Source organism: Bufo bufo, chromosome 1 (assembly GCF_905171765.1).
Source record: "Bufo bufo chromosome 1, aBufBuf1.1, whole genome shotgun sequence".
Classification (NCBI taxonomy): Eukaryota; Metazoa; Chordata; class Amphibia; order Anura; family Bufonidae; genus Bufo; species Bufo bufo.
The window spans coordinates 455,496,666-455,521,722 of NC_053389.1; the positions used below are offsets into that span (position 1 = coordinate 455,496,666).

The window sequence follows — 25,057 nt, forward strand, 5'->3', positions numbered from 1 at the left end:
AAGGGGCGTTCATGTCGTCAATCGATCTAAAGGACGCTTACTACCATGTCCCCATCCATCATCTTTCGCAAAAATATCTAAGATTCGCTCTAAGAGGACCAGACAGGTCTATTCATCACTTCCAATATGTCGCCCTCCCTTTCGGTATTTCCTCGGCCCCCAGGGTCTTCACAAAAGTTGTGGTAGAGATGGTGGCCTACCTTCGTCAGGAAGGAATCACAATCATTCCGACGACTTTTTAATTCTGGGCAAGACAGAATCCGAGAACCGTTTGGCAACCCAAAGATTCTCGGAATTCTTAAAAATCCTTGGCTGGATTATAAATACAAAAAAATCCACCCTAACCCAGTCCATGAGAATAAAGTTCCTGGGTGTGGAACTAGATTCGTCCCTGTTGATGACCTTCCTCCCTCAGGACAAGGCTACTGCACTGACAGTGAAGATCAGAACATTCCAGAGGGCTCGCAATTGCTCCATCAGAAAGGCCATGAGTCTCCTGGGAAGCCTAACCGCCTGCATTCCCTCAGTGGCATGGTGCCAAAGCCACACAAGAGTAATCCAAAATTGGATCTTAACTATCTGGGACGGAAGACAAGTAAGTCTAGACAGGATTTTTCGGATCCCTCAGGCCGTAAAAACAGACTTGGATTGGTGGAAAGTAAAAAGACGACTGCTAGGAGGCCTTCAGTGGCGGAACCATCCCGCCGTGCAAGTAATCACGGACGCAAGCCTCGGAGGCTGGGGAGCAAAGATAGGAGATCATCTTCTACAGGGTACCTGGCCTGCCGAGATAAAACACAGATCCTCCAACTACCGAGAGCTATACACAGTCCTGGAGGCATTATTAAAGGGAGAGTGTCTTCTAAAAGGGCGACACCTAAGAATAATGTCAGACAATACCACAACGGTGGCTTATCTGCGTCACCAAGGAGGGACAAGGTCACGGCCTCTTGGAGAGATAGCAAAAAGAATTTTCTCCTGGGCAGAAGAGAACGCTTTATCTCTGTCCGCCATCCACCTAAGGGGCTGCGAAAACGCAGTAGCAGATTTTCTGAGCAGAGAGACAGTAGATCCTGGAGAATGGTCTCTGAACAGGAATATCTTCCAGAAGATCTCAGAAAGATGGGGCTGTCCAGAGGTAGACTTATTCGCCTCCAGAAGAAATGCGCAGGTAAAATGTTTCTGCTCCCTAAACCCAGGAGACAGTCCATGGGCAATCGATGCCCTGTCAATACAATGGAAATGGAAACTAGCCTACGCCTTTCCCCCAATACCACTAATACCGCAGGTCGTCCAGAAGCTCCTGGAGGAACCAACTACTCTCATCCTGATAGCCCCTCTATGGCCAAAGAGAAGTTGGTACTCCACTCTAAAACAGCTATCGCTGGAAGATCCGTGGGAGATTCCCTTCCAGAGGGATATTCTAGTCCAGGGCCCTCTTCTTCATCCAGACCCAGGTATATTCAGACTGTCAGCCTGGATCCTGAGAGCGAGACATTAAGAAGCAGAGGACTTTCGGAAAAGGTGATACTTACTCTGAGGGCGAGTAGAAAAAGGGTGACCTCCTCCATCTACCTTAAGATCTGGAAGAAATACTGTTCCTGGTTAGGAGTTGAGCACCCAGACACCACCTCTCCTCCCATCAACAGAATTTTGGACTTTCTACAGTGCGGCCTTGAGTTAGGCCTGAGACCTAGTACTCTGAAGGTCCAAATTTCTGCCCTCAGCTCCTTCTATGACTGCAGCCTGGCCAACCATAGATGGATCAGGAGGTTCTTCAGAGCAGTTTCTAGATTGAGACCCTCTCTGAGATCCAGAGCTCCGACTTGGGATCTTAACATCGTCCTGGAGGGCCTAACAAAACCTCCATTTGTACCATTATCTGAGATCTCTTTAAAACACCTTTCTCTAAAAACTGCCTTTCTGATCGCTATCACCTCAGCCAGACGCATTGGAGAGATCCAGGCCTTTTCTTGTAAAGAGCCCTACCTCCAGATTAGCAAAGATTATATCCGTCTAACTCTCGACCCAGGTTTTCTCCCTAAGGTAGTCTCACCTTTCCATCTAGAGCAGGAGATCTTCCTACCCTCTATCCCTAGGTCCGAACATACAGGGTCTAGAGATAGGTTACATCTCCTGGATGTTAGGGACATAGTTATCCATTACCTGGATTCTACCAGAGATTTCAGGGTGGATAACAACCTTCTTATTCAGTTTTCAGAAAAAAATAAAGGAAAGAAGTTAGCCAGGTCTTCCATAGCCAGATGGATCAAATCCACTATTGAATGCTGCTACAAGATCCAGAACAAACCCAGTCCTGGTAATATTAAAGCCCATTCTACTAGGGCCACTGCCTCTTCTTGGGCCGAGAAAGGAGGGGTCTCGCTGGACCAGATCTGTAAAGCCGCAACCTGGTCTAGCACTAATACTTTTGTAAGACACTATCGTCTTAATCTTCCGGACGCGAATGAAGCTCTTTTCGGCCGGAAGGTTTTACAGGCGATATCCCCACCCATTTAGTTATCTGATATGTCTCAATGTGGGCCGTCATGGTGGATGAAATGGAAAAACCGCAATTAGACTTACCGGTAATTCCGTTTCCTTGAATCCACCATGACGGCCCATACTATTCCCCTTCCCAAAAAAAAAAAATGTTTTTTGTATATAAGTTGCATATACATGCAGATGATTATTTAGGAGTTTAAGGGTATGAATCAATATCCTTTTACTTTTGTTCCACCTTTCGGGTAATTGTAAAGCACTGAGGAGGTGGAGGGGTGTTCCTGCCCCTACAGAGGTCAAGGGTCAATCTCAATGTGGGCCGTCATGGTGGATTCAAGGAAACGGAATTACCGGTAAGTCTAATTGCGTGTTTTTTTTAACCCCTTAAGGACACAGCCTTATTTCACCTTAAGGACCAGGCCATTTTTTGCAAATCTGAATTGCAAATTTCCAAGTTTTAATTTCTCTACTCCTATAATACATAGTAATACATACAAAAATAGTTATTACTTTACATTCCCCATATGTCTACTTCATGTTTGGATCAATTTGGGAATGATATTTTATTTTTGGGGGATGTTACAAGGCTTAGAAATTTAGAAGCAAATCTTGAAATTTTTAAGAAATTTTCAAAAACCCACTTTTTAGGGACCAGTTCAAGTCTGAAGTCACTTTGTGAGGCTTACATAAATAGAAACCACCCAAAAATGATTTTACAAACGTCGTTAACCCTTTAGGTGTTCCACAAGAGTTAATGGCAAATGGTGATAACATTTCAGAATTTAGATTTTTTTGGCAAATTTTCCATTTTAATCCATTTTTTCCAGTAACAAAGCAAGGGTTAACAGCCAAACAAAATGCTATATTTATTGCCCCGATTCTGTAATTTGCAGAAACACCCCATATGTGGATGTAAACTACTGTACGGGCACACAGTAGGGCATATAGGGAAAGGTGCGCCGTATGGTTTTTGGAAGGAGATTTTGCTGGACTGTTTTTTTTTTTACACCATGTCCCATTTGAAGCCCCCTGATGCACCCCTAGAGTAGAAACTCCATAAAAGTGACCCCATATAAGAAACTACACCCCTCAAGGTATTCAAAACTGATTTTACAAACTTTGTTAACCCTTTAGGTGTTTCACAAGATTTAATGGAAAATAGAGATACAATTTCAAAATTTCACTTTTCTTTGCAGATTTTCCATTTAATAATTTTTTTCCAGTTACAAAGCAAGGGTTAACAGCCAAACAAAACTCAATATTTTTTGGCTCTGATTCAGTAGTTTACAGAAACACCCCATATGTGGTTGTAAACCGCTGTACGGGCACATGGCAGGGTGCAGAAGGAAAGGAATGCCATACAGTTTTGGAAGGCAGATTTTGCTGGACCGGTTTTGTGACACCATGTCCCATTTGAAGCCCCCCTGATGCACCCCTAGAGTAGAAACTCCAAAAAAGTGACCCCATTTTAGAAACTACGGGATAGGGTGGCAGTATTGTTGGTACTAGTTTAGGGTATAAATGATTTTTGGTTGCTCTATATTACACTTTTTGTGAGGCAAGGTAACAAGAAATAGCTGTTTTGGCACCGTTTTTATTTTATTTTTATTTTCAACATTCATCTGACAGGTTAGATCATGTAATATTTTTATAGAGCAGGTTGTCACGGAAGCAGCGATACCTAATATGTATACTATTTTTTTATTTATGTAAGTTTTACACAATGATTTCATTTTTGAAACAAAAAAAATCATGTTTTAGTGTCTCCATAGTCTGAGAGCCATAGTTTTTGGGCAAATATCTTGGGTAGGGTATGATTTTTGCGGGATGAGATGACGGTTTGATTGGCACTATTTTGGCGTGCGTATGACTTTTTGATCGCTTGCTATTACACTTTTTGTGATGTAAGGTGATAAAAAATAGCTTTTTTTACACCGTATTTTTTTTTTTTTCGGTATTCACCTGAGGGGTTAGATCATGTAATATTTTTATAGAGAAGGTTGTCACGGATGCGGTGATATCTAATATGTATATTTTTTTTATTTATGTAACTTTTACACTATTATTTCATTTTTGAAACAAAAAAAAAATTATGTTTTAGTGTCTCCATAGTCTGAGAGTGTTAGCGCAATTCATGCGCTTCTCCTTCTTCTTTGTGTGGTGCCAAATCAATTAGAAGAATAAGTATGTGTACACCATACTGCTTTATAATGAGACCAGACACACTAGGTGGTTTCATGAAAGCATCTTCTCATCTTCCCTGAGCCATGGTAGAAGAGCCCCTTTATTCACAGTACATTGACTTAAATAGCAGACATGACATCACAAAAGGGGTGTTCCTTAAGAAGAGACTATTGGCTCCTTAACCTGATAGGAGTGGTTTCAGCAACTTCAACTGAGTTTATAGGTGTATTTGAAAACTGTAATGTAATCCCCTCTTCCCCCTCCCTTATTGACCTTCTCATACATATGGTTTGCGGCCATCTAGTGGACAAAAATGTGTACTACAGAATGTTCTAATTATATATGCATAAAATAATAAATCCTTCTCTCACAAATCCCTCCTTTTGCGGGAAATAGACCAGAGGTGAACAGGCAAAGTGAGGTACTCTCCCAAACGCCCTAAACAGCGAAGAGCTGGACTTTCCTTATTGCTTCACCAGGTCCCCTCAACTCCTTTTCGGGTTTGCCTTCACCTTGTCCTATTTACCCCGCAACCATCAACAAGGTTTTATTTACTTAAGGATGGAATAATCTTTGTCTTTGACAGGGGCACAGCACATATACATAGTGTGGGCATGGATGTATTATACATTTTCAAAAACAATTTTCCTAAAATGTAGAACTATATGACAGCCTGTTAAAACCAAATTCTAATAACATTGTAGTCGCTGAACCAGTTCCCAAAACATTATTCTGGCCATGATATTAATTTCAGAATTTTTCCATTAGTTCATTTGATAAAGTCCATCAGTTTCTTCAGATCCTTGGTGATCCTTCCATCAGGGGCAGTGTTGTCCGGAATGTAGATGCAGCAGTTTCTGTAGACCCATCCTTTTTCTGCTGTCAAGGACCAGTCGGTTCTGTAGAGTCATCACTGGAAAAGAGCTCAGTTGTTCCACCATTCCCTTAACAGCATCACGGATATAATTCACAAATCTCTGTTGATGACAATAGATATGTTAATCCAATCAAATTTATTATTATTTTTTTTTATTTATTATGGGAAATAATGACTCGAATCCTGCAACTATCTGACTTTTTGCTTTAAATTAATCAGAAACTCTACTACAGACTCCTATGGCATCCATGTATCCATGTATAAACGTGAGTCAAAAGATGTAGGCAGTGACCTCCTTAGTCGTGACCGGACATTGTTTTCTGATTTGATCTCACTCAGGAGGTGAGAATAGAACAAATGGCATTATTACCCGATCAGGACTTGATCAGGGTACATTGACCACTTCATTCCACCTGCATCCTGGGTCGGAGTTACAAATCTCCACACAATCACCAGATATCTGCGTTTTGATCATTTTGGTTGATAAACCAACTGTCAGGAACTATGAGTCACTACTTGTCTTCTTTATCTGAATTAAGTAAGAACAATATCCTGGAGGGAAAACACCAAAGGGCTTTCCTGTATAAATCCTGTCTCTAAGGTCAGTTTGTCATTATATTTTAAATTTGGCCAAATATTTAATGTCAATTATAGGTAAGGATGTAGGAGCCAAAGATGCAACTGAACTTTGAGGTTTCTCCCTTACCAACATTCTAAATTTGCCTAGGGGATCTTTGTCACTTACACATGCTCCTAACACATATATCCCCGAATCCTGTTGGATAGGATTTCTAATGGACAGGAACAGAGGATTACATTCATCATGTTTACAGCTGTTTGGTGGGGTTCCCTTCAGGATAGTCATCCTTTGCGACAAACCTTCACCATTCCTGACTCTAGAGGTAGTTTCCACTAGTTTATATTCCCAACACTTTAGACTAGTACTCCATTCGGTTAATTTCCAATATCCACAGTTGGTATGGTCATATTTAAACACAATTACCATAGACTGGGTCAGTTCCAGTCACACAGATGTACTTATCAGACCAAAACCTCGCTGCCACAGCAGAGCAGTGGGTGATGGGGAGGGAGGGGGGCCCCTCCCTCTCCCATCGGGGGCTGAAAAGGCACAGCAGCCCCCGATGGGAGAGGGAGGGAGCTCCCTCCCTCTTAACCTTTTCCATACAGCGGTCCCTACGGACCGCGGCATGGAAGGGGTTAAACGCATGGCATCTGTTCCAGCACAGATGTCAGGCGTTTCAAGCAGAGTGTCATAGTGAAACTCTGCAAATCGCTCGGCTATCCTGAGAGAGGGGGCGGGCGGATGATCGCATGCCTGCCCGCCCCCCCAAGCACCGCCCGCTCTCCCTCCCTGCCGCACTCTCCACACACACCCCCCAGCTGCGCCTGCCGGCAGATAACAAAGACGGCAGCAGGGGGGTGTTAAACATTAAAATAAAGGTTATTTGAAGTTTCTGATCTGAATTGACCTGCCGTTTGCTGCGATCGCCGACATGGGGGGGGTCACAGGACCCCCCGGCGCATTTAGCCAAGGTGCCTGCTCAACGATTTGAGCAGGCATCGGGTCCCGCTCACCGCCCGCCGGGCGGCGGTGATCTGAACTATACATGACGTACCGGTACGTCGTGTGTCCTTAAGTACCAGGACAACATGCCGTACCGGTATGTCATGTGTCCTGAAGAGGTTAATGCCGTTTTTGCTTTGACTTTTTTCCTGTTGGAGTATTTATTTGGCTACCCGACCACTGCTACGTTATATAGGTTGATCCATTATATACCCAATGAAAACCTGAGGACATATGCTTACAGTTGCATATGTTGCCCAATGCACACCAGTCCAAAAAACTCTAATATATGTGTTTTTGTTTTGTTTTTCAAAAAGTACAGCATGCTGAAAAATGGTCAGATATGCCAAATGTTTATAGATACGTTCGGTGTACATGATCATTTCTTGGCATGCACCCCAGATGAGAACCATAGACATTGTGTGAACAGAGCCTTACAATTTCAGAAAATAAATGGTCTCTGTAGATTTCTTGTTACATTATGACTTTTATATAATTATATGGCACAAATGCATTGTGCTAAGCCTATTATGTATTATGTTACAGCACCGCTGTTGATTTTGTTACTATGCTTTTCCACTTTTTCTTTTTTTTTTTTTTCCTAGGTCATAGACTTGGGAGCTGGAAAAGGTTATTTAAGCTCATATTTATCCATGCACTATGGCCTAAAAGTTTATGGGATTGACTCTTCTCATACCAATACAGATGGAGCCAACAAGAGAAACCGGAAATTGAAAAAATATTGGCAAGTCTATAAAACTGATGCCAGAACCACTTCAAAGGCAAAGAAATCTGACCAGAAGAAAGAAGGTTTATTGCTGAAGAACTCTTCTCAAGATGTGATTGCTGATCAAGACATTTCAAGACAAAGAAGGAGTGCTATACGATGCACAGGACTGTCCAATTCAGAGTCAGACTACTCCAAGTGGACTAGTAATGAGGAAAGCAATCAAGTCACGGAAAATACAGAGTCGGATAATTCTTCAGACTCTACGTTTTCATTTTTAGACATCTTACCTGCTGGAGCTGTTGAAGTGCCCTCAATGTCACAAAGCATTAGCAAAGTTCTCAGCGAACAAGAAAAAGAGCAAAGGAAGATGGAGAACATAAAGGCCAAAAAATTTACGGAGTCCCATGTTTATTCACCCCTCACATCCTATGTCACTGCTGACACTGAGCTTCATGACCTAATTGCGGATCTAGAGGTTATCTTTCTCTCATCTTGCCTCATATATATAAACAGCTGTCATTTCTCCACGATATCCAGAGAATGTGCTCTAATTGATTTCATAGCGCAGGAGGTTTACATTTCTTTGTTCTTCGCTTTCTTTAATGCCATTAGATATGCCGTGAGTGCTGCTAGGTTTACTTTCCCGTTCGTGTATAATTGTGCAATGTAGCGATAAGTTATGGAAGAAGATTTAGAAGACGTTCTAAATGCAGATATTTTTCCCCTCTTTTTCAGTGCACATTGCTTATAGGCAGTCTGACTGGTTAGGTGATAAATGTTATATTGGTGACAGTCCAAGTTCTGGGACCACACCGCGGTCCCTAGGATGAGGAACCTCCACCTCTGAACACTGTTTTTAAACATTTTTGTAAAGCTACTCTACTGTCTATAATTGTCATATATTTGGTCTCTGCTTTGTGTTGGATCCGGGCTCAACACAAAGGAAATGGGAAACAAATGCCAGTTTGAGACAATTACTGGTTGCAATGGTGATTTACCTCAGCCAGTGATTGGCTAACCAGACATTTATTACCATTCCTGGTGTGTCGAGACGCGATAATTTTTATTTATTTTTTAGCCCATTCTGCACCTTTTCTAAACAGCTTTGTCCAGCCAGACAACCCCTTTAAGGCCCAAAGCAGCATGTGTATTAAGGGGGTTGTACAGTGCAAAGATATTGATGAGCTTTTCTCAGGATAGGTCATCAGTATCCGATCTCTCTGCACCCTTGCCAATCAGGTGTTTGAACGGGTAGCGCCAGTCATGCCAGCGCACCTGCTTCTTGAGGTGGCACAATGTAATTACAACTGATTGGACATTCAAGTGAATGGGACAAGCTGTTGTAATTACACTGAGTGGTCTCCGCAAATGAGACTTTGCACAGGTAATTGTGAGTGGAAGCAGCACTAGCACGACCACAGCTAGCTCTTCAAACAGCTGATTGGTGGTGGTGCCAGGTGTCGGACCCCTGCTCATCTGATATTGATGACCTGTCCTGAGGATAGGTCATAAATATCTTTGCACTGAACAACCCCTTTAAGGGGTAAGTTACACTTTGAGCTTACCTCACTTCTAGAAAAAATACATTCGCCAATTCAGTGTTGCGACTTCGTCAATCGCCATAACAAATGAGGCAGGTAGTGTCTTTAGCATGCTGTGCCTTCTGACAAGTGTTTTGTGTTTATTTTCTCTCTCCTAGAAATCTATTATGGTCGGGCTACATACATGTGGCGATCTTGCCCCAAACACCATGCGGATTTTCATTTCAAAACCAGAAATTAAAGCCGTATGCAGCGTCGGTTGCTGTTACCATTTCCTTTCAGAACAGTTTGATCACTTAGAAGAAGGTAAAGTAAAAATATTCAGGATCAAAAACAATGTTTGGTTATGGTGTAGATCTGCAAAATATCTTTTAATGAATTTATTCTGCCATCGAATGTCTTTAGCCCCTTAGCTGGGCTGCCAGAAGTCGGACCCCTACCGATCTGACACTGATGACCTATCCTGATCAATTAACTAGTAGTGCACAGCCCTTTTAAGGCTGAGGCTGCACCAAGGTTTTTTAATCACACTACAAAATATCACTGTGAAATTGCTATCCATAGGGAATACAGTGAGTACCATGAAAATTTAGATCTCCACAGAAAAGTGATTAGCTGGAGTGACTTAATCGCTAGAGATTAAGCAGATATTTTATTTGGGAAGGAATCATGTTTCTCTATGGAGGACAAAAGCAGCCTGGAAATCGCCACAAAATCCCAGCATTTAGTGATTTGAAAATAAATTGACACCTACTCACTTGTCTACAGTGATTTTACTGCGATTTTATCTCTACCGATCAGATAACTCCAGCAATGCTCACTTGGCTGCAGCGATTCCACAGTGATTTTATCTCTACCGATCAGATCACTCCAGCAATGCTCACTTGGCTGCAGCGATTTCACAGTGATTTTATCTCTACCGATCAGATCTGTTCAGCAATGCTCACTTGGCTGCAGCGATTTTACAGTGATTTTATCTCTACTGATCAGATCTCTCTAGCAATGTTCACTTGGCTGCAGCGATTCCACAGTGATTTTATCTCTACTGATCAGATCTCTCTAGCAATGTTCACTTGGCTGCAGCGATTTCACAGTGATTTTATCTATACTTATCAGATCTCCCCAGCAATGCTCACTTGGCTGCAGCGATTTTACAGTGATTTTATCTCTACTGATCAGATCTCTCTAGCAATGTTCACTTGGATGCAGCGATTCGACAGTGATTTTATCTCTACTGATCAGATCTCTCTAGCAATGTTCACTTGGCTGCAGCGATTTCACAGTGATTTTTTCTATACATATCAGATCTCCCCAGCAATGCTCACTTGGCTGCAGCGATTTTACAGTGATTTTATCTCTACTGATCAGATCTCTCTAGCAATGTTCACTTGGCTGCAGCGATTTCACCGTGATTTTATCTATACTTATCAGATCTCCCCAGCAATGCTCACTTGGCTGCAGCGATTTTACAGTGATTTTATCTCTACTGATCAGATCTCTCTAGCAATGCTCACTTGGCTGCAGCGATTTTACAGTGATTTTATCTCTACTGATCAGATCTCTCTAGCAATGTTCACCTGGCTGCAGTGATTCCACAGTGATTTTATCTCTACTGATCAGATCTCTCTAGCAATGTTCACTTGGCTGCAGCGATTTTACAGTGATTTTATCTCTACTGATCAGATCTCTCTAGCAATGTTCACTTGGCTGCAGTGATTCCACAGTGATTTTATCTCTACTGATCAGATCTTTCCAGCAATGCTCACTTGGCTGCAGGGATTTCACAGTGATTTTATCTCTACTGATCAGATCTGTCCAACAATGCTAACCTGGCTGCAGTGATTTCACAGTGATTTTATCTCTACCAATCAGATAACTCCAGCAATGCTCACTTGGCTGAAGCGATTTCACAGTGATTTTAGCTCTACCGATCAGAAGACTCCAGCAATGCTCACTTGGCTGCAGCAATTTCACAGTGATTTTATCTCTACCGATTAGATCACTCCAGCAATGCTCACTTGGCTGCAGCAATTTACTCAAGATACTCAATGCATTCTCTATGGACAGCGATTTCACAGCAATTTTTTTGTAGTGTGATAGAATGAGGCTACATTTTTTTTTTTTTAAGGATACAGCTCTTGTGGACCTTGAGGACAGAGTTAAATTAGTTTTTTTTCATTTCTGTGGCGATCCGAGAGCCATAACTTTACTGTTGAGGGAATGCTGCAGATTTTCACCTTGGATTTCACCCCTTCATTGTGTAGAGCCAGCTAAATCCACCTGCAATTTGCAGGAATATCCAAAGCAGAACTATTTTGCCTTGACTGGTCTTACCCCTCCAGGTCTCTTTTGAAGGGAGTCTATCAACGAATATTGACCATGCCAAACTGTTGACAGCCTAGGTAAGGACTGGGTAGAGCAAGACAAACATACTTTTTGTGGTGCTTTTATGGTTAGAAGTAGTGAGACTATGAATTTTATCACGCCAGGTTTTGCTCCTGCAAGTGCCTAGGAGGTGGAGCATCATTGTGAATTGTTTAGTGCATTAAGTAGTGTCACAGCCCCTCCCTTCAACTGTAAGTGACAGCTGAAGCAACCAGCCAGAAGACCTCTATAACTTTCACTCAGAGCAGCGAGGAGGAGCTGTGATGCAGCTCAGTGCAGAGAGCACTTCACAGTGAAGCTCCCTCTACTGGGCTCTTGCAGGAGCAGAATAAACTTTCATATTCACATTACTCTTGATCTAATGGTAAAATATCCAAAAACAGTATGTTTGTCTTGTACTCCCAGCCACGCACTGGCCTCAGTGGTGATGTGCCGTTCTTGCACTTGTGACTGCTGAGGCCAGTCTCTGCAGTCTAGTGACCAAAACGGGAGCCACGACACTGGAATACAGGGTATTATAAATGAAAGACATGTCACCGATGAGAGCATAGTCTTACTGATTACTCTGGGGATGTATCAACACATTTCTGTGCATGAACATCCAATCCCCTGAAATTTAAAAGAACATTTTTTAAAGAGATGTAAAATGTGATGAATTACATTTTACAATCATAAGTGTACATACAAAACGCCTTCAGAAGTGAAGTTGTCATTGCAGTCCCATTGTCAGCGGGCTACTGGCAGTGTAAACTAAAGGGGCTACATACAATTGGCCATTAAATTGTTTAATTAGAACAAAATGTATTTAGTTCATGTAAGGGTCCATTCACACGTCCGTAGTGTATTGCGGATCCGCAAATTGTGGTCTCTTTTATTTTGTGGTTTATATAGCTGGGTTGGTTATCCAATATGCACTAATATGATATGGCCCTTGGGCCTGCCTGCTTTGTTTTTTCCTAGCTATATAAATCATCCTGACTTTCAGGATTAGTGCACTGATGGATATGGGCCCCTCTGATTAGTGGACTTTTACAGGTGTTCTTTGATGCGTATAGATCGCTGTATATTTTTGTGTGACTTGCCACATGCTGCTATATGGTATCTGCTTTTACCGTATCTCTGTGATTGTATCATTATACCTTTTATTATATGGAATTTAATAAATATTACATTTATTTACATTTTTGTAGTGTGGCTTTTTGGGTGTTTTCTGTTTATATGGCCACACACTTGGTTTAGAATCATTGGAGTGTTGTGGGAAATTGTGGATCCGCAACACACCTGGCCGGCACCCCCATAGAACTGCCTATTCTTGTCCGTAATTGCGGACATGTTCTATTTTTTTCCGGAGCCGCGGACGGGAGGATCGGGGGCGCGTTCCGGAAATGCGGATGCGGACAGCACACTGTGTGCTGTCCGTATCCATTCCTGCCCCATAGAGAATGAATGGGTCCACACCCGTTCCGCAATTTGCGGAACGGATGCGGACCCATTCTACAGACGTGTGAATGGACCCTAAAATGCACATAATACCATGATAATCTCTTTATCACCTTGATTGGTCTTAAAGTGGAGAATGTCAGAAGGAAATTCACTGTTAAACCAGGCACAATGCCTTGTAGGGCTAGCTCAGCTAAATGTAATAATGCTGTTCACTTAGTGATCCGTTGCTTAATTCTGGAGAATTCTGGATAAATCCATATGCAGACGAGCAGTTAAGTGCACCAAGCCTCTGTGTGCATTCTTGTTCCTTCTGCTTCCCCTGCAGCTCCTTCCTCTCCTTCTTGATTGACAGGGCCAGATTCCTACATAGTTATTGCATAGTCCTTATTAGGGTTGTCCCGATACCGATACTAGTATCGGTATCGGGACCGATTCCGAGTTTTCTCGGCGGTACTCAGCCGCCGATACCCCGCCCCGATACATAAATAGAATACTATGGGCGTAACTATGGGCGGGGCCTGGTGCAGTCACTGTACTCTTACACCGGGCCCCGCCGCTCACCGAAGTATTTATAAACGTGAATCCTTATCCTGTTGTTAAGTTGAACTAACGCTGCCCTCTCCCATGTTCCCCTGTATCCCCACAGCACTTACTTAAGCTTCCATAGCAGGCAGAGCGGACGGCACCAGTAACGTCACTCACTGACGTAGAGCGCCTGCTCCGCCCACTTTATGAGTGAAGCAGGCGGAGCAGGCGCGCGACGTCAGTGAGTGACGTTACTGGTGCCGTCCGCTCTGCCTGCTATGGAAGCTTAAGTAAGTGCTGTGGGGATACAGGGGAACATGGGAGAGGGCAGCGTTAGTTCAACTTAACAACAGGATAAGGATTCACGTTTATAAATACTTCGGTGAGCGGCGGGGCCCGGTGTATTGGGGGACACTGTTATGAGGGGGATCTGTGGATGACATATAGCAGTGTCATCCACAGATCCTCCCCATAACAGTTCCATCCACAGATCCCCCACCAAATAACAATGCCATCCTCAGATCCCCCCACCCCATAACAATGCCATCCACAGATATCCCACCCCATAGCAGTACCATCCACAGATCCCCATAACAGTGCCATCCACAGATCCCCCATAACAGTGCCATCCACAGATCCCCCATAACAGTGCCATCCACAGATCCCCATAACAGCGCCATCCACAGATCCCCCATAACAGTGCCATCCACAGATCCCCATAACAGCGCCATCCACAGATCCCCCATAACAGTGCCATCCACAGATCCCCATAACAGTGCCATCCACAGATCCCCCATAACAGTGCCATCCACAGATCCCCCATAACAGTGCCATCCACAGATCCCCATAACAGCGCCATCCACAGATCCCCCATAACAGTGCCATCCACAGATCCCCATAACAGCGCCATCCACAGATCCCCCATAACAGTGCCATCCACAGATCCCCCATAACAGTGCCATCCACAGATCCCCCATAACAGTGCCATCCACAGATCCCCCATAACAGTGCCATCCACAGATCCCCCATAACAGTGCCATCCACAGATCCCCCATAACAGTGCCATCCACAGATCCCCCATAACAGTGCCATCCACAGATCCCCCATAACAGTGCCATCCACAGGTCCCCCATAACAGTGCCATCCACAGGTCCCCCATAACAGTGCCATCCACAGATCCCCCACATGACAGTGCGTCATCCACAGATCCACAGATCCCCCAAAACGGTCACATGACATTTAAAAAAAGTATCGGTATTCGGTATCGGTGACTACTTGAAAAAAAGTATCGGTACTTGTACTCGGTCCTAAAAAAGTGGTATCGGGACAACCCTAGTCCTTATCATTATGCCACTCACTAGGGCTCATGCACACGACCGTTGTTGTTTTGTGGTCCGTTTTTCACTGATCCGTTCCGTATCTGAGGTTTATTTTTTTTCTCTGATTTAAGTCCTCTTCCGTTCCATTATTGTACAAAACATATCCGTATGGTTTCCGTATTTGATCGAATTTTTGCAGATCATATACAGAAACAGTAACTTATTAATCACCAAACACATGAGCAATATGGGCTGGGCAGTATGCATCCGCAGAATACGGATGACATACGGATGTGTTCCACGTGTTTTCCGTATTTTTTGCGGACCCATTGACTTGAATGGGGCCTCGGACCGTGCTTTGCGGACAATAATAAGACATGCACTACTTTTTTGCGGAACGACCTTGCGGACAAACGGAAACGGAATGCACACGGAGTAACTTCTGTATTTTCTACAGCTCCATTGAAGTGAATGGTTCCACATACGGTCTCCGCAAAAAAAATACCGGAACGGAAGCGGAAAGAAAATACGTTAGTGTGCATGAGCCCTTAGGGTTAGATTCTGTTGTGTAACCTGTGTGTTAAAAATGATTGTGCAGAGCAGTTTTCTATTTCTGCTTTAATCATCTTTCCTGTGACACACGGAGCTGTTCATTTACACTAAGCTTTTTGATGTATTGAGATATTTGTGTTGTTTTAGTCTAAGTAAACTCTATTGATTGACATTGGTGATGCATCTTATCTAATTCATTGTATTGACTGTCCTCTTGACATCCACTTTATCACGCTGCTATCCAGACTGAAAACTGGATATTTTGTTGTATTTGCATACTGTTGTGTGGTTTACAGTCTGGTAAATGTTTTGGCTTTGGATTAGAATGTAAAGTGGAGTTTGGCTTCATTTCTTTTTAGCCTTTTTTAGAAGATTAATCACATCGGTATCCCTTCAGGCAGATATTTGTTTCCCTTTTAGTTTGGAGTGTGCACAGTATAATAGTCACAGTGCTGTGAGATATTATTTCTTTAGTGGGCAGACCCTGTCAATTGTTTACAGGATTCACCAATAGTCTAATGCGTGTAGGTCCCACAGACAGTGCCTTCACGTCTGCCATCACAGTAACCAAAGATGTAACAGGTTAAACTTGTACTTATAAGGTTCTTGGTTTCGTTTGAAGAACTATCAGATATGCCTTCTTACCTCTATTGGAAGGACACACTGGGGGCCATTTACAAAGACCAGCATTTCGCACATCAGTTTTAATAAAAACCCCTCCAAAGGACGATCCATACAAGTTTATTAAGAGGAGCACGTCTCTTAATAAATTTGTCGCGTTGTCCGCTGTCCATGTGCAAGAACTTAAATCTACTCTAACCAGGAGCTGGAGTAGATTTCTAGTATAATGTGCGCCAGTTTATTTTTTTGGACCGTGGAGCTCCCCCTTGTGGCCCACTTCCTCCCGCCGACTTATCAGAAAATGCAAAAAAAATCACAAATTTTGTTGTAAAATGACACACAAAATGTTGACTTTTCTACACCAGAGAACTGGCAAAGAGCTATGGGAAATACCCCCATTGTGTTTGGCCAAACCTTACTTGTATAAGAGTGCCTTCAGAAAAATCTTTTTGACATCTGGCTTTTGCATGCTGAGAAACACAGCACCTGCAACTAAGAGCTAATGCACACACGAGGTCCGCAATAGACGAGGCACCGGCCGTGTGCATCCCGCATTCACTTGAATGGGTCCGCAAAACCGGAGATGCAGTGCGTAAGCGCGGATCAGAACCTCACGGAAGCACTACGGAGTGCTTCCGTGGTGTTTCTGGCCGTGCCACCGCACCGCAAAAAAAGTTGTGCATGCATTAAAGTGAATGGGTCCGCGGAAGCGCGGATCAGAACCTCACGGAAGCACTACGGAGTGCTTCCGTGGTGTTTCTGGCCGTGCCACCGCACCGCAAAAAAAGTTGTGCATGCATTAAAGTGAATGGGTCTGCGATCCGCATGCGGCTGCCCCGTGGTCGGTGCCCGTGCATTGCGGACCGTAATTTACGGTCCACAGAATGGGCCCCGCCAGCACACGGTCGTATGCATGAGCCCTAAGAGTGATGATAATGTGTGTAAAGCGCTGTGGGATATGTTGACACTATATAAGCAAGTAAATAAATAAATATTGCATATGTGACAGACATTTATTAATCCCTTCAGGACCCAGCCAGTGTTCACCTTCAGGATCCAAAGAAATTTAGCAAATCTGACATGTCATTTTATACAGTAATAACTTTGAAACACTTTTACTTATCCAAGCTGTTCTGAGATTAGTTTTTTTTTCTTGACACATTGTATCTCACATTAATGGGAAATGTTGGTTGATATCTTACCTTAAAAAAACAAAACTAAATTTATAGAAAATGTAGAAAAATTTGTAAATTTCTAAATTTGAATTTGTCTGCTTTTAAGACAGATACTGGTACCTTACCAATACCGTATTTTTGGCTCTGTAAGACGCACCGGACTATAAGAAGCGAAAAATATGTTTTTCATCAGACGTCAGATCAGATCCCCAATCTCTATTAGACCTCAGATCAGATCCCCAATCTCCATTAGACCTCAGATCAGACCCCCCCCCATCTTCATCATACCCCTATTCAGAACCCCCAATTTTCATCATACCTCAGATCAGACCACTAATCTTCAAAAAATATAAAACAACTTACCTTTCCTGCTCCGTACGTCGCCGCCACTTGGGTGCTCTTTTTGCTGCACTGAACTGTGACCTGATGTAGCACAGCGCCAGGTCATAGTGCGTGCTCAGTACGTTCTGACGCTGTACACTGTCAGGACACAGCATGGCGCCCAGAGAAGACCATGGAGCGGTGAGTAATACCAGCGCTAGTAGTGATACACTTACTGTTCCCCGATCCTAGTGTGTGGATGCTTCCATGATGGAAGCAATGCCATTTTTTATATGTCTACTTTCTGTTAACATCAATTTTTTTAATTTTCAAGTAATTGACTTTTAAGGGACCAATTACGTTTTGAAGTGATTTTGAGGGGCTTACATAATAGAAACCACCAGTAAATGACCCTCTTTTTTAGAAATGACAATCCTCAAATTATTCAAAACTGATTTTAAAACCTTTTTTTAACCCTGGCATATGGTAGTGCATAAGAACCGTATGGTTTATGGAGGAGAGATGTTGCTGGAATGTTTTTTGGATGCGAAGTTGCACTTGAAGAGACCTTAAAGTACCCCTCCAGTTTAATCACTCCAAAAGTGACCCCATTATGGAAACTACACCCCTCAAATACTTTTTTGAGGGGTGTAGTGAGCGTTTTCACCAAACAGACGTTTCATAGAATTTAGACACTTGGCTGTGAAAATGAAAAATTTCATTTAGTCCAATAAAATGTTGCTTTAGCCATAATTATTATTTTTTTTTACAAGGGGTAACAGGAGAAAAACACACTACAATTGGTTACCCAATTTCTTCTGAAAACGGTAACATCCCATATGTGGTCGTAAACTGCTGTATGGGCACATCGCAGGGCTCAGAAGGAAAGGAGTACCATTTGACTTTTGAAAGGAAGATTTCACTGGACTAGTTCTCAGGTGTCATGTCACAATTTGCAGATCCCCTGATGTACCAATACAGTACAGTGTAAAACCCCCAAACGTTACAGTATTTTTTTTTAATTAAACCCTTCAAGGACTTCACTTAGGGGTATAATGATTAGCCTGACCCCACAGGTGTTTCAAAGAATTGTTTAAGATTCGGATATGAATTGAAAAATTACATTTTATTTCAATTATATTTAGATTTAGCCTCAAATGTTTAATTTTCATGATCATAGGAAAAAAGCACAAGCCTATGTGCGCTGCCATGATCATTGCTGCCAGAGAGGCCTGCGCTTTTTCCTATAGTTTGCAAGCACGACCACCACTGATGGATTGCAGGGTGGTCGTAACCATGGAAACGAGCAGTGTATAATGGGATGGAAAAATGAATCTAGTCAGTAAAAAAAGCAATATGGATAGTAACAATACATTAGTAAGTGCCTTGTATTAACTCCCTCTACATAATAAATGCCATTTGCTGAAGTGAGACAACCCCTTTAATGCACAGCAAAGTGAAAATTGCAATTTTTCCACAGATATGTCATTTGAGTGCCCAATATGTTGTGCCCAGCACATATGTGTGGAAAGCAAGTCCTCTTTTTATCATTATACGGTGCTTACTGGTTTTTAAAAAAACACCCTACATGTGCCCCTAATCTTTTGACTGAACATACAACAGGGCTTAGGAGTAAAAGATCACTGTGTGAATATGAGGCCCGATGTGGTTATTTATGCATTTTGTGCTGACAACTGTAGAGGCTTTGCGGTGAAATAATAAATAGAACTCCTGAGAAGTAACACTATTTTGGAAACTACACCCCTTAAGATATTTATTAAAGTTGGTGATCGGTGGGAGTCCGACACCCGGGGACCCTGCTGATTAGCTGTTTGAGAAGGCTCCAGCACTACTGTGGCCTTCTTGCTGTTAATCATAGGCCAGTGACGTCACAGCCATCAGTCACGTGGCCCAGGGCCTGTTTAGCTCCTTTGTGAATGGGACCCCACGTGCTAGTTCCCCTGTCTGTCTCCAGTAAGTGAATGAATCCTCCATCAGTGACCATATTCCCAGCGCAGCGCAGGCACATATTAAAGGGGTCCTTTGAGAATGATTTAAAATGACCGCAAGCAACCTGTCCTAGAATATGAGTAGGACTGTTAGCAACACTTGAAGAACTGTCTAGGGGAGTGAGAGGGGTGCGATTCTGCCTATGATATTCCATCATGAATGAGCAACCCGATAGGAAAACTCACCAGTATGAAATATATGCAAATGTCAGAGCGTAGTGTGCAATGAGACCCCGCTCCTTCACCCCCCTAGGCAACGCTGCAAGTGGAGGCAATCAGTGCTGCTCACATTCTAGGACAGGTTTCTGGCGGCCATTTTCAATAATTCTCAGAGAACCCCTCTTAATATTAAACTTGGAAATCAGTGCTAATAATTTAATAAAGCTTATTGCTAGCTGCATCCCATGTGCAGCTAGTAATATAAACTGGGCAACTACTTTAATTCCAAACTTTTATTTGCGGGTCAGTATGATTACGGAAACACCAGATTTATAATTGTTTTGGTTATGGTTAACTACTTTTAAAAAAATTAATAATTGCTTTATGTCACCATGTTTTGACACCCATAAAAAAAAAAAAATTTCATTCAGTGGTGCTGTGTGCAAGCTTTTTTTTTTTTTGTGTGTGACAAGCTGCAGTTTTTATTTTTTTATTGTTTTTATTTTGGTTTTTCAACCTTTATTAACCCTTTTCTAGGCTGGAGATAACACAGCCAGTACCCCTGATGTATTCATACTCTCCTTTTGCACCTGTGACATACACAGCACATTAAGGTGCGCAAGGAGCTTATGTAGTTTGTAAAGCTTATAGGTAAGATTACATTTTGTTATATGTACTATATGATGAATGGATGACCATGTAGATGCAGGATTCTGGTAAAGCTGACAACCCTTTTAGATGCTACTTTGGAGGACATTTTCATTATCGTCTTACTTTCTCTGAAGATATAGCTGAGAAATATTTGATGAAACTTAAATTAAAATTTTTTTTTTTTTTGTAGAATAAATGCTCTTTAGTTTGGTTTTATAAGATTGTTCCTAGGGTTAAAGGATGCAGCGCTGTATAGTAGCCTTGAATTTTTTTTTATCATTATCCTCAAATTTTTTTAATATTTTTTTTTTGCAATAAAAGAGATTTTTCTGATGTTGTCCAAAATTGTAATGTAACCATAGTAAAAGAAACACTGGAGGAAATTAAAAAAGAGGCCCAGTCTTGTGAATTACACAGAAGACTTTTATTGGAAGTAGCGAACAGTGGTTGAAGGCAAATTGGTTACTAAAGAGAATAAGCAACCTAAATCCTTATAGAATGGTTATTGCAGATTGCTGTAGCAAGTGCCGCATGGTTTAATGTAATTGTGACCTGGGGAAATGAAAAGAAATGATTGCACTTTCTAAATATTTCTTGTGTCGATTGAGGTTTTATTCAGAATTTCTTTGTAAATCTACCTATGTCCTTGACGCTTTGTTTTCCAACCTTCTCTGTGTATTGGTTTGTTATATAATGCTGTACCTGTGGAATTGATGTTAATGACTGAGAGAAATTAATGACTGAAATTGAGTGGGGATGAACCAAGAGTGGTTCTGGTTTGAAAAGAAGCAGCCATATTTTTCTGTAGCTTTAATGTTCCAGGACAATTCCGTCCAATTTTTTAAATCACAAATTAACAGCCAATATGTGAATATTCCATGTTTTCTTTTTATTAAAAAAAAGGTGGTCTTCTAAAGTTTTTTGTAATTACTCTATGTACCCATTTGGCCTTTTTTGAATTTTTAGCGAAGAAAACTGTTGTGCTAGACTTTTTCAGTCAGACCATTCATGGTGGTCAGAGAGGAAAGGTGGGGGGTTAAAATTTCTGCTAAATTATTTTTTTATTTAGCGGGATTAGTTGTAGGTTTTTTAGGAACCATTTTGGGTTATATAGTGTATTAAATAATATTATTTTATTTTTATGGGGAAAGATAAAAAAAACTGCAATTTTCACATTATTTAGTGGAATTTTTTTATGGTGTTCACTGTTTGGTAAAAATAAAGTAACTTGATGATAATACCACATTTATATATATTTTTTTTACAGTTTTTTTCTCTCCTCCTGTAGCCTGTCAGCTGCTCCCTCATTCTCCTCCAGGCTGCTTTAACTGCTCATATCTCTGGTTTGGTACCAGCTAGAGATACGGTATGGGCATTCCAAGCTTTCAGACAATACCAGAATGACAGCAATATGTTCAGTACAGGGGAAGATATCACTGATAGAAATCGAGTCGGAAATAATCGCGGGTAAAATCTGTTTTTATTTTCACTTTCAGCTGCATTCACTGCATCCCGATTTCTAACAGTGATTTCTCCTGTCATTTTATATATCTTATATGATAACCTGGAATGTCAGCTTTCAAACAAGACCAGTTGCATGTTTCTAGCTGCTACTATTCAGGCCCCGCCCCCCCCCTCCATTTTCTCCCCAAGCCCAGCTCTGGCAGAACAGTTAGCTACTTTTCCCACTGACGGAGCTGGACTCGGGGAAAACGGTTAGGTGGTTAAGGGGTCCTGGCAGTCAGACGCCCACCAATCACATAGGGATGGCCTATCCTGGCAATATGGAAACTAAATAGGCTGGCCGATAGCAGTAATTAGCATTAAAAGTGTGTAGTAAAGCAAGGTTATATAAACATAAGTCCTACATTAATTCCTATAAAAATCAGTATTGCTTCCTATGTCACCACTGACTGTTTGAAAACTTTTCTCAGCATTGATAAATGGCAGGGACGTTTAGTGGGTGCAGTTCAAGTAGTCAGATCATATTTGCAGGACGGGACTCTATGACAAGAATACTTTAGATTTTACTCTATAGTTTGCAATCATTCCTACTAGTTAATAGTTGCTTCAGAAAGTTTCATGTGTGATTTCACATAATATGGTGAAGGACCACACCAATGGTGACTTAAAAGGGTTGTCCTAAGATGAGATCTGTGGGGGTCCCATTACTCATCTTTGGGACAGCAAGAGACAGCTGCGTAATTCTTGGGACACCTCCTTTAATTTGACCTTTTCGAGCCTTGGCCATTTCGATGTACATGAGCTGTGAGAGTTTGTTAGTTCCCTTACACTGTAGTCACGTCTGCCAATGTGTATTTGATTAATAGCATTTTTTCTGTCCTCTCGGGCAGGCATTCTACAATGACCTCACATTGACAGCTGCATCTGATCTTCAGTCACTTCTGCGTTTTCTAAACTCTTGGCCCTTCCTTGTTCTTTGCTCTGTGCTGTCTTTGCCCACAAGTGGGTAGAAATAGACTTACAATTTTCGCCGTTCTCCCTTTTATTTTGACCTCATTAAATCAGTGCAGTTGTATATTTTCACACTGCCGTTCTCCTGCATACAGCATTGTTGCTTCGCTATGGGCTGAGAGTCCTCACTTCACATATGGAAGCCTCATAAATAACACTGCATTACACAATTATGGGAATTTGCCGCCAAAGAATCTGGCAGTGTATCAGACAGAAGGAATGTCATGGCAGTCTTAATTGTTTAATATGAAGCATTTGGGAACATCACTTTTGCAGCATGTTCTACATTAGCTTGTCGTTTCCATGATGCCATTTGGAGCACTGGTGGCTTACTAATATTTATGCATACTTCTCAGAAGAATGTCTTTGGCCAACTTTTGTAATATATTGTTTTTAAAAATGATACTTTGTCTAGATTACTTTGTACTAAAAAAAGATTATGTCAATAATATAAAGTATTGCTGATGTTTGTTAGGCTTTTGTAAAAATAATTTTCTTATATCTTCACCTAAGATTTGCCTTAGTCTTAAAAGCTGGGTTCTGGCATTTCCTATTTTTAAACCTAGTTCCATTTTTTCTTTGCTTCTTAAAGGGAATCTTTCACCATGAAAATTCAGTATAAGCTACATGCAGCATGGAGGAACTGAGCAGATGAATGTACAGTTTTAGGGGAAAATATTCATTCTAATTTGTATTTCATTCATTTAAAGCTTATTTTGGGCTTTGAAGTCAAGGAGGAGGTCCTATCAGTGATTGATAGCTATCTCTGTATACATAGTCATCACTGATAAGACCTCCTCCTTGACCTCAAAGCCCAGAACGAGCAGGAATTAGATGTATAAATGACAAGTTATATAGAATTTTTTCCCACAAAGCTATATATCAAATTGCTCAGCTCCTACTGCTCTATAACATGCTGCCTGAAGCTCAGACATCATATTCAGTGTTACAGGTTCCCTTTAAAGGGGTGGTCTAAGTTATAGCAAACATCCCCCCTGATGCCCCCAAGTCTAATAAAATAATAAAAGATAATGGGGCTGATTTACCATTAAAAATGCACCAGTTTTTTTTATGTAGTTTGCGCCAATAAGCTGGCATACATGTTTTGCACTGCATTTATCAGGTGTTTTAGACACAGTTTTAACATACTTACGCCTTGCTCGACAGTAGGTGTGGCATAATGCAGAGCTTGTGGCCTCACTGGAAAGGGGTATTGCTTAACATTTGTGCATTTTTAGAGTAAATCATAGTAACATAGTACATAAGGCCAAAAAAAGACATTTGTCCATCCAGTTCGGTCTGTCATCCTGCAAGTTGATCCAGAGGAAGGCAAAAAAAAACAAACATAAAAAACCTGTGGGCAAAAAAAAACCCTGTGAAACAAAGCCATCTTGTATGTGGCATAAACTTAATCTATACATTCTAAAGGTGAAACAGATTAATCAACCAGCATCCGTCAGTCTGATAAATATGGTGCAATTTAAGTCTGACTTTACTTTACACTTTCTTACTTTCAGATAGCATTAGTAAATCTGCTCAATATACTTTCAACTTCATCCCCTGTGGCGACTCCAGTCCTCCAGTTTCTGTTTACAGACTGCAGTGGTGATGTAGCAGTATATGACCAGTCACTGGCCTCAGCAGTCTCATGCCATATGCTGCTGAGGCTAGTGATTGGCTGTAGTGGTCATGTGCTGTATAAAAAGCCATCACCGCTGTAGCCTGCAACTAGAATAGCAGAGATGGAAGGGAAGAGGAGTGGATTAAGTGGTAAGCATATGATCTTTCATAATTTTTTTTAGATTTGTGGGCACTTTGGTAATTTTGTTATAACCCGATTCCACTATAATTTGCTATTTTGCTTTAGAAAGCATCTGGCTGGACCCTGATTGCATATTAGAGCCTAACTTAAAGGGTAACTGAGTTTTAGAACTTCATAGAAATTAACTTCTGCTTTTGCTGGGGACAGTGAGAGGATTCCATTCACTTTTAACTGCCCTATT

The 25,057-nt window shown here is 41.7% G+C and overlaps 1 protein-coding gene across 2 annotated transcripts in view; it reads left to right on the top strand.

The window, feature by feature from the left end:
* Positions 1-25,057, top strand: part of METTL25 (methyltransferase like 25) — a 280,093-nt gene that overhangs the window by 113,504 nt on the left and 141,532 nt on the right. For both annotated transcript variants that reach the window (XM_040408511.1, XM_040408516.1), the window contains exons 5-6: positions 7,754-8,353; positions 9,578-9,725. In XM_040408511.1, coding sequence (XP_040264445.1) covers positions 7,754-8,353; positions 9,578-9,725 — 748 coding nt within the window. The remainder of the gene's footprint in view (positions 1-7,753; positions 8,354-9,577; positions 9,726-25,057) is intronic.